Raw genomic sequence first — 9751 nt, 5'->3', positions numbered from 1 at the left:
TGTCGCTGTTTTTTCCCTTTACTGTCAAGTTCGCCTCGGTGATTAACCGTTTTTATTATTTTGGTGGGGGGTGTTGGTGGGACATTACATAACTTTTTACCCTTGGGACTGCTCAACTCATTTCCCACTGTCAATGAGAGCCACAACGGGAACGAAAAAAAAAAAAAAAAAAGATATGACAACCAAGTGCACAGCACTAAAATGTACAATTAACTTTATTATCATCATCTTTCGGGAACCTAACAAAACAAAGTCACATGGTGCGACACACAGGAAGTCGACGAGAACACCAGAAGTCACATGACGATCACATGGCGCGTCCACTCCGTGGTGGGCTGTCACGACAAGGAGAAGTGTTGTGCAGCAGGGCGTGTCTTTGCTTCCTCCTCCGGTTGCTTCATTTCCTGCTGTCAGGAGGAGGAGCTTGTTCAAGGTCGAAGTTCACAGGGGCGGGTCAGCGGCGGGAGGGATCAGCGAGGCCGACCTCCTGACCGGCGGCCCGGTGAGGTGGGAGCTCCTCGCATGTGTCGGGGAGGCGAGTAACTCAGAGAACGAGAATCTCGTAGGGAGTCGGCCGGAAGTCTGCGAGGGGGTCCGCCGCTGTACCCACAAAAAGAAACAAACAAAAAAAGAAAAAAAAAAAAAGTTTGAAAACTTCAACGTCATCACTTTCCCTTCCCGATCATTTCAACTTCTTGATGATTTCAACGACTTTTGAAACATCTCGTGTGTGTAACTGCATGGTGCGTACAACGTCCCGATGTTTTCAACTTCCCCAAGTTTTCCATTTTCTGATGATTTTAACTTCCGCTTGCGTTTAACTTCCTGGGGAGTAAAATTGTATTTTCAATTTGGCTTTACCTTTATGGTTTCAGTTGCCCATCATTTCAACTTCCCTGGCTAATGGCTTTATACATGATTTGGATTATCTCAATTTCCTGACTTGAAACTTCCTGTTGATTTTAACATTTGGATGATTTCAAATTTGCAACAAATTAAAATTGACCCGACAATATGCACTTCCTAATGATTTCAACTGACGATTTCAATTTCCCGATTTGATCTGACAATTTTTGGACGGTTTTACTAACTTCCAGGTGATTTGAACTTTTTAATTTTATTTTATTAATACTATAATTATAACAATAATACTAATTTCAAACTCGCCGATTTTAATTTCCCAAGAATTTCAACTGGCCAACTTCTCACCTTTTGTCCTTGTCTTTCTCAGTGTCTGAGGACGATGAGGATCGGGCGCGCTGAGCTTTAGCTTTCCTGTTAATAAAAAAATAAAAAATACATTTAAAACAAAAATAATTAAGAATCCAGACCAAGTGATGACACCCTTCCTATTTTCCGGCGTACCCTTCTTCTGGTTGCGCCTCCGAGTCGGAGCTGTCTGAGGAGGATGAGGAAGAGGAGGAGGAGGAGGAGGATGACGATGACGAAGAAGATGAAGAACTGCTGCTCCGGCTTCCTTTCTTGTTGGCTTCCTTCCCGTTGACGCCGCGCTCGTTGACCACTTCTTGCCGGGCCGGCGACGGTTTCCTGTTTAGGGCTCCGGACGACTCGCTGCGCTTCGTTTGGTCGTCGGAGCCTCGCGCCGGCGCGCGAGCTGTTGATGAGTCGGACCCGATTTTTGGCGTCTTGTGCTCTGGCCTCTCGTCGATCTGCTGGTTTTTCTTCTCCCGCTCCGCAGGATTGACGTCTTTCCTGTTTGGCGGGGAAGGCGAAGACGACGATGAGGAGGAGGAGGACGACGAGGATCCAGAGGACGACGACGAAGACGAGGATGAGGACGGCCTGGGCTGCCGGGCGTTTTTCTCGGGCGACGCTCGCTGCTCCTGCCTGCCCGGAGGCTTGTCTGCTTGGCTAGCTTGCGTGCGGACGCCTTCTGAGGACGCAGAGTGAGCGGACCCCTTTGGCGAGCGACTGGTCGGCCCGCTAACCTTTGGGGCCAACGGCGAGCGACTGGGGCACCTTATCGCTGATGGCAATGGTGAGCGACTGCTCTGCCTTCCTCTAGGTGAGCGACTGGGCCGCCTCCTCACCGGTGAGCGACTGAGCCGCCTTCCCACGGGTGAGCGACTGGGCCGCCTTCCCACGGGTGAGCGACTGGGCCGCCTTCCCACGGGTGAGCGACTGGGCCGCCTTCCCACAGGTGAGCGACTGGGCCGCCTTCCCACGGGCGAGCGACTGGGCCGCCTTCCCACGGGCGAGCGACTGGGCCGCCTTCCCACGGGTGAGCGACTGGGCCGCCTCCTCACCGGCGAGCGACTGGGCCGCCTTCCCACGGGTGAGCGACTGGGCCGCCTTCCCACGGGCGAGCGACTGGGCCGCCTCCCCACGGGCGAGCGACTGGGCCGCCTCCCCACGGGCGAGCGACTGGGCCGCCTCCCCACGGGCGAGCGACTGGGCCTCCTCCCCACGGGCGAGCGACTGGGCCTCCTCCCCACGGGCGAGCGACTGGGCCGCCTCCTCGCCGGCGAGCGACTGGGCCGCCTCCTCGCCGGCGAGCGACTGGGCCGCCTCCTCGCCGGCGAGCGACTGGGCCGCCTCCTCGCAGGCGAGCGACTGGTCCGCCTCCTCGCCGGCGAGCGACTGGTCCGCCTCCGGAGGGGCGGCGAAGGAGAGCGACTGGATGGCCTCTTGCGCAACGGTGAGGGCGAGCGACTGGTCCGCCTCCTCACTGGCGAGCGACTGGTCCGCCGCCGGAGGGGCGGCGAAGGTGGGCGGCGGCCCCTGCGGGACAAACAGATGTTTGGTCATGTGATGGAGAATGACATCGTCATGGTTGTGCGCATGGGTGCAAATCAAAACCTGGTGAAGAGTTCCATTTGTCTTGTATTTATTGATGAGTAAAACTTATATTTTACATTTTCAAATTCTTGATTATTTGCACTTCCAGAGAAGTTCAACTTTGCAATTTGAACTTGTCTAGCGTTTCCGAATGAGTAAAACTTGGTAATGTTCTCAACTTCTCTTGTGTTAAATGTTGCCGACGTGGTAAATTTCCTGATGACTTCAATTTCCAGACGGCTTCAATGTCCTGACAATTTCAAATTGCTGATTATTTCGACGTCCTTAATCATTTCAACTTCACAATTATTTTAACATCGTCAGGATTTCAATTGTTACACGATTTCAACCGTTTTTGGCTCCGTGCTCAGCTCAACTTTCAGATTTGAATTTTCCTGCTGACTTCATCTTTTTTATTTTAACTTCATGATGGCTTGAGTTCCCACGATATAAAGCTCTCCTGGCATCTTAATGATTTCGAGACAATTGCAAGGCCCTGAAATTTTCCACTTGCTGATTCCAATTTCCTAATTCCCAATGATTTCAACTTTTTCATTTTAACTTCCAAGATTTCTACTTCCCAATTACGTCTATTTCTCATGTGTCTAAACTTTTCTAACGTGTTGCACTTTCCGGTTTCAACCTTCGCGCAACTTCAATGCCCTTTGAATTTCTATTTCCTGATTAATTCAACGTCCTCCGGCTTTGAACATAACCATGAGTTCAACATCTCCTGGCTCCAACTTCCCAATCACTACAACTTTTCCAAAGATTTCAACTTCCTGATGAGTAAAATGTCCCCTACAATCCCTACATAGTGATTAGGGAGTCAGGAATGAGTGGATGACTCCTACTGCAGCGCCTGCGTTCAGAATCATTGAGACGTTCCTTGCTGCCTACTCACAATTTTTTTTTTTGAGGGATGATAGAGGAATTATCTTGGTCCACTGTAAGAATTGGGAAAACCATTGATTACCCACATCCACCAACCTTTGTTTTAACTCCTTACCTGAGCGGAGGGCTGCGCCTCCTGGGGCTCCTGGTCCTGGACCTGCTGCGTCCTCTGGCGGTCCGTTCCCATCCTCGGTCCCGGTCGCTGTCCCGGTCCCTGAGGCGGGCCGGTGGAGGACTGCTTCTCCTGGAGCGGGGCAAAGGGTCCTGGTACTGCTTGGGTGGCGTGACGCGGTGGGCCGGCGGAGAGCGGGACCTCCTGCTCAGCTTCTCCCGTGGACTATGGCGGTCCTGGTGGTTTTTGCCTGAAGGGGGGTCCGCGGGGGCTCTGTGAGCGGGACGCTCCTTGTTGTCTTCCGTCTGCTCGGGAGGTCTTCGGGGTTCTTGTGAGCTCTCGGCGCGGCCGTTAGTGACATACCTTCGAACGGCCGCTCCGATGGACGACGAGGAGTTTGTCTTTTCTTTCGTCTCGAGTCGGTCTTCGTCTTCTGACGAGGAGGAGGAGGAGGACGATGAAGATGAGGACGAGGACGAGGAGGAGGAGGAGGACGAGGAGGAGTCGCTGTCACTGCCGCCCTGTTTTTGTTCCTGCGCTTGCTGCTTTGTAGGGCTTCTGGTCTTGGTGTCAGGTTGGAGCTGACTTCCCTTTGCCTGGTCGGACTTCCTCCCTCCATCTTCTCGGCTTTTGTCCTGGCGTCCGCGGAAGGGTGGCGAACGAGAATGACGAGGAGGAGGGCGAGAAGAGGCGTCCGCTCTCTTAGCGGCCTCTCTGCTCTTGGACGCCGGCACTGCGTCTCCTCTGTCCCTCCTCTCAGGAGACGGGGACGAGGAGTTGCGTCTGGCCCCCGTGTCCCGCTTCCCTGCGTTGCTTTCCTCCTCTCGTTCCGCACCTCTGACGCGACCGGTCCTGACGTCCGTTCTGGGAGGCGAAGGCGAAGAGGAGTCGTGTCGGGTCCTCGTGTCCCGCTTTCCGCCGTTCCTCTCTTCCTCTCCTCTGCTGCGACCGGTCCTGGCCTCCACTTTGGGGGGTGAAGGCGAAGAAGAGTCACGTCGGGTCCTCGAGCGCCCATCCCCGGCGTTCCTCTCCGCCTCTCGTTGCGCGCCTCTGCTGCGGGCGGTTCTGGCGTCCGTTCTGGGAGGTGAAGGCGAAGAGGAGTCGTGTCGGGTCCTCGTGTCCCGCTTCCCGGCATTCTTCTCTTCCGCTCGTCTGCTGCGATCTTTCCTGGCGTCCGCTCGGGGAGGTGAGGGCGAAGAGGAGTTGTGTCGGGTCCTCGTGTCCCGCTTCCCGGCGTTCCTCTCTTCCTCTCCTCTGCTGCGACCAGTCCTGGCCTCCACTTGGGGAGGTGAAGGAGAAGAGGAGCCATGTCTCATCCTCTGGGGAGGACACGGTTTTGCTCTTTCTGGCTTTTCCGTGCTCCCGGAGCGCCTTGCCCGTCCTTTGTCTTTGCCACTTTCTGGACTTGTTGATCTTCTTCCTCTCGGTTTCTCCCTTTCTTTGCTCCTGGAGCTCCTCCGGGTGTCCTTCTCGTTGTCCCGCTTTCTCTTGTCCGTCTCTTTACTGCGCGAGCGTCGTCTTTCGCTCGGCCTCTCTTTGCTCCTCTCAGTCTCTTTCCTTTTGTTGGGGGAGGGGGAGTCCCGTCTCCTCCCAGGAAGGGGGACCACTCTCCTCTCTTTCTCTTTCTAGTGGCAGACAGACAGAACAGGAGGTCAGTGGACACGCGCAGCGGGAGTTGATGAGTCCAGGGTGTCATTGATTTACTTTCCTGGCAAATCATAGTAGCTGTAAGTCGACCACAGCATCAGTTCATTGCCGCGGTTACAGTAATTTGAAGTAACCGGGCGAATAGAACTGACCGGTCCACTCTCATGAAAATCGGTCTCATACACCCTTGTTAGTAATCGGAGACCATCATCTTGGTATGACGGGTCTATGTGAGACTTGGTTAAAACCAATTTCATTTTTACCAATAAACGAGGCATCTCTTCAAAACGTGTCCATAGAAAAGCAACGGACGGCTCATAACTGCAAAAACGGCAAAGTTGTGGCACCCGTACGTCAAGGTGCCACTGCAACCTGAAACCTCGTACGTCGGGGCACTTGTGAACCAAGAGCACCAGACACCGAGGTAGAGCGCGCCTCACCTCGTCACCTCCTCGACGTCGCGGACTTTGCCCGTCGCGACCTCGTCTCCCGTCCGGAGATCTTGGCCTGCGCCCGATGGCGACTTCTTGCGTCTTGCTCTGACGCGATCGCAACGGCGCAGGCGAGCGACTGTTAACGTCCGAAAAGACATTCTGTTAAGTCAATAAAATGGACGACAAGTAAAATCGGCAAATCTGATTCAAGGCCAAGTGTCACACCTGCGGGACGAAGCGGACGAGGCTCTCCGCTGTGGCGCCGCCTTAGTCTTTGCGGGACTTTTACTCGCTCGCTTCTTTGTCTTCTTTGACGCATTCTTCTGCTTCTCGTCTGAGGAACTGAGGAGAGAAGCCATTGACAATTGAGAATTGAGAGTCCGAGTACTTCTACCAGCCAAGAACAACAAATTCCTACCTGTCTTCTTCCTCCTCCACCGAGGACTCGCTGCAAAAGAAATCAGAAGGCGACAGTTGAACATGGTCAAGTTGGACACGTGGAATCAAAGTGACATACCGCTTCTTCTTCTTCTTCTTGGATTTTTTGTCTCGGCGAGGGGGTGGCGAGGGACTCTGTGAGCTGCAACAACATATTGTGATGACGTTTTCAACGGAGGATGTTTGATCCATTTGCCGACACAGAAATAGCATTTTCGAGCCGAAAAACAACAGAGAAACAACTTCCAAAGGGGCGGAGGGATTCGCGTCAAGTACCGATACCAGCAGTACTTGTGATACATAAAACTTCAGTCAAAGCAAAGACATAATTGTGAGCAAAAACTTTTCGTTGTCTCTGTCACAATATTTTGCCAATGTGTAGCGCCAACTACTGGCGAGTAAGACTTGAGGTAAAAAATTAGATATCAGTGGCTGGTATCAGCAGTCTACATGCAAATGTGATTCTTCTATTTGATCTCGTCTCACCCGGCTCTCTTTTTGTTCTTCTTTTTCTTCTTGCGACTGCGTTTCTTTGGTGGGGAATCCGACTCGTCTGAGTCCTCCACCAACCTGCAGGAGAGCACACGCGTGCGCAGATTGGAGTTTCTCAATTATTGCACATTTATGCACACACATCAGTACAACAAGAGAAGTACAGAATGCTAGACAAAAGGCGAAATTTAAAAAAAAATGACTGGGAGAGGTGTAAGGAATTGTGCCAAGCGGCATCAAGCAGGCATTTTGAGGGATGGATATTCACTTTTATGGTAAATAAACATTTTTCCAAATGTGATAGTTGAGCTGGCAGCTTGTAACCATGTTTTATTGCCAGTACCAGAATCTGCCTGCTAGTCCCCAGACAGGAAGTGATATTCTCACTTCCTGCTACTGCTGAAAGGAGGGAAAACTTTGGGCTCACGCGTATTTCTGCTGCTGCTGCTGCTGCTGCTTTTCCTGCTCCAGACGCTCCAGCTCGCGCTTCTCCTTCTCCTTCTCCTTCCGGTCGGCGTGGAAGGATGAGCCATCCACGTAATCGCTGGAGATGCCAAAGGCGGCTCGGAGACGGTCGTTCTTCTGCTGGTTGGCCGCCGCCAGGGCATGCGTTTCTGTCACGCTGAGCAGACCAAAAAACACTCGGCTCAATCAAATCCCAATGATTCACACAACAAATAATTTTTCCATTGAAGTTCATTGCAAAATCAAGTTTTAATCAATCACTGATTATAATTGAGTATTGTTGTTTTGTGATATTGATTCATGAGTAAAGGATACCCAAAAACAAACCAAAATAAGACACATCAAACCTTTTGAAAGTGAGAGCTACTTCTTGGGTAGTGATTCATGACAAGGAAGGGCAACAAGTTTGCCCTACTTCACTTCTGAGACTGCTTCAGGTTTAAGGTTAGGACTAGTCAATTCCAGGTCATTCCTCACTGGCGTCAGGCCAAAGCCGATACAATTTGGCAAATGTCATACTTTTCCCACAAATCTATACTAGTGGGCAGTTGACACGTGTGGCTGTTCTCGTTACCGAGAAATGAGAAATGTAAAGTGTTGAAAATGTCTTGCTCACTTTGACGACGCCAGTGGTGTGTGCGGGATATGTGCGAATGATCAGAATAGGAACACATATTCCTCAATTTGAGCCAGGAAAATCCCTGTGTTGGCTTACCTGGCTTTGTCCCCAGCGGCTGGAGGTGCTGGCTGATGCTTTTCCTGCAACATCATTCGGAAGCTGTTCACCTTCTCTTCAATCTCCTCTGCAGAGTATCTGAGGCGGCAAGCAGACAGCAACATTTATAAAAACAAAAGAAGAAAAATATAAAGGTCTGCACGGATGCTTCTGGAACAAACTTTATGCCCTTCAAACTTTGCAAAATGTGGTGGAATACGAATCAAAAGTGGCGTGGAATATCCTACGTGTCAATGATGACTTTGCCGCCTTACCCCTGCTCCTCCATCATGTCCTGGAACTTGGCACACTCCACCTCCAGCTGACGCTTCCTCTGGTGCTCCAGGATTTCGGCGTTGGGCTGCCGGTTAAGCTGACTGTCCAGACGCTCGCGGTCCTTTTCGTCACGCTCGCCGCCACGGTCGTCGCGGGGCCGCTTGGACCGCAATGTGGACAGGTTGCGCTGAACGTAGCCATTCGTGCCGCTGCCCCGGGGAGTGGTCAGGCCGATGCCGTTGTACATGGCGGCTCTGAGGAGGCAAAAAATGTTGCAATGTGTCATTGCTTGTTCATTTAATATTCATATGAATATATTATTATTAATATACATATTAGTTTTAGATTAACCAAGAAATGTTTCCACCTCCAATCAACTCATGAATAAACCCCTTCTGGAAAGTGCCATGTGTACATTTTATGTTAACAAACATGTTTTTACAACGTTAACATTATGGAGAACGCAAGTGTTGTTTAATCATACTTGTGGGAAAACGTCAAGTTCCTTGTATGAGTCTCTCATCCAAAATTTAGTTTCAAGTGGGCACCTGAGACCATTGTGACTCTTTGGACTCTTTTGAAACGGCCCTTGACATCTCATTTCACCAATCAAATATTTCCTTAATATCAATAACAGGGTTTAAGCACGTGCGCAAAAATTGGCATTCGAACGACGTCTTTTTAGGAGATAAATAAATAAATAAATTAGGGGGAGAAAATGTTAATACGTGTTCATTAACTCGTCGTAATAGACACTTAGAACGGAAAGCGCTGGGTAAATGTGTAATTAGGCGAACATCGCCACGGCCCCAACAACTGAACAGGCCTAGCTAACAAGCATTTAGCGGCTAGCTGGCAGGCTAGCAGGTGAGCTAAGGCGCCTCTTACGTACCACACTTTTCTCCGCTCCCGGAGAGAGAAGTCACTGCTAGGAATAGGAAATAATCCTCCTCTGGTCTTGATTTTCAGCTCGTGTAATCACCGCTTGTCTGGAAGAAAGTCTGACAAATGAAGAAGACCGAGTGAGCTTTGTTAGCTCCTTTAGCAAGAGCAAGCGCAAACGAAAGAGGGACGAAGCAAAAACACGTGACATAATACGTCACAGAGAAGCGCTGGGTAAGGTGAGATGCGTTCAAGGTTCCAATCCCACACCCACGCTTGCATCCTACGGTCTTTGCCGAAGTGCACACGTCGTCGAAATGCACAAAGGGTCCGAGGGCGAGGTTACAAGTGTACAAAAATTGCAGAATTGGGACAGTTCGTTTGACGTCCTGTATTTTCAGCGAGCATGGCAGCACGGGTTGTTGTTTTGGCAATTGTGTTGTTGTTTTTAAATTATATTAAAACTTCAGTAAAATAGTAGTAAAGTCAAAATTGGGCTTGGTCTTCCAGTCGACGGTAACTATGGCTCCATTATTTGGACTATTTGGGGCTTCTGCGCGATATACGGCGCATGCGCAGAAGGTTGCCAAATACGGC

At 50.9% G+C, this 9751-nt stretch overlaps 1 protein-coding gene across 1 annotated transcript; it reads right to left on the bottom strand.

Annotated features, from left to right (window-relative positions):
- Nucleotides 1-197: 197 nt before the first annotated feature.
- On the bottom strand, nucleotides 198-9706 carry srrm2 (serine/arginine repetitive matrix 2). The gene is made up of 13 exons (XM_086056803.1): nucleotides 9165-9706; nucleotides 8272-8526; nucleotides 7997-8095; nucleotides 7244-7438; nucleotides 6811-6894; nucleotides 6404-6466; nucleotides 6305-6334; nucleotides 6112-6228; nucleotides 5893-6022; nucleotides 3809-5430; nucleotides 1366-2742; nucleotides 1210-1275; nucleotides 198-600 (listed from the first exon to the last, which is right to left on the bottom strand). Exons 2-13 carry the CDS (start codon nucleotides 8517-8519, stop codon nucleotides 471-473), a joined length of 4161 nt encoding a protein of 1386 aa, XP_085912929.1. The 5' UTR covers nucleotides 8520-8526; nucleotides 9165-9706; the 3' UTR covers nucleotides 198-470.
- Between the last annotated feature and the right edge of the window lie 45 nt (nucleotides 9707-9751).

This window comes from Filicampus tigris, chromosome 16, assembly GCF_054856515.1.
Source record: "Filicampus tigris isolate MCC_2025a chromosome 16, RoL_Ftig_1.0, whole genome shotgun sequence".
NCBI lineage: Eukaryota > Metazoa > Chordata > Actinopteri > Syngnathiformes > Syngnathidae > Filicampus > Filicampus tigris.
This window is presented reverse-complemented; position numbering and strand designations above follow the sequence as displayed.

What these genes read in the sequence shown, in the direction of transcription:
- srrm2 (XM_086056803.1), bottom strand. Translation starts at nt 8,519, where the DNA reads ATGTACAACGGCATCGGCCTGACCACTCCCCGGGGCAGCGGCACGAAT. An exon ending in GACGTCGAGGAGGTGACGAG is followed by an intron (nt 5,431 to 5,892) that starts GTGAGGCGCGCT and finishes GTCTGCCACTAG; the next exon opens with AAAGAGAAAGAGAGGAGAGT. An exon ending in GAGAAAGACAAGGACAAAAG is followed by an intron (nt 601 to 1,209) that starts GTGAGAAGTTGG and finishes TTGTGGGTACAG; the next exon opens with CGGCGGACCCCCTCGCAGAC.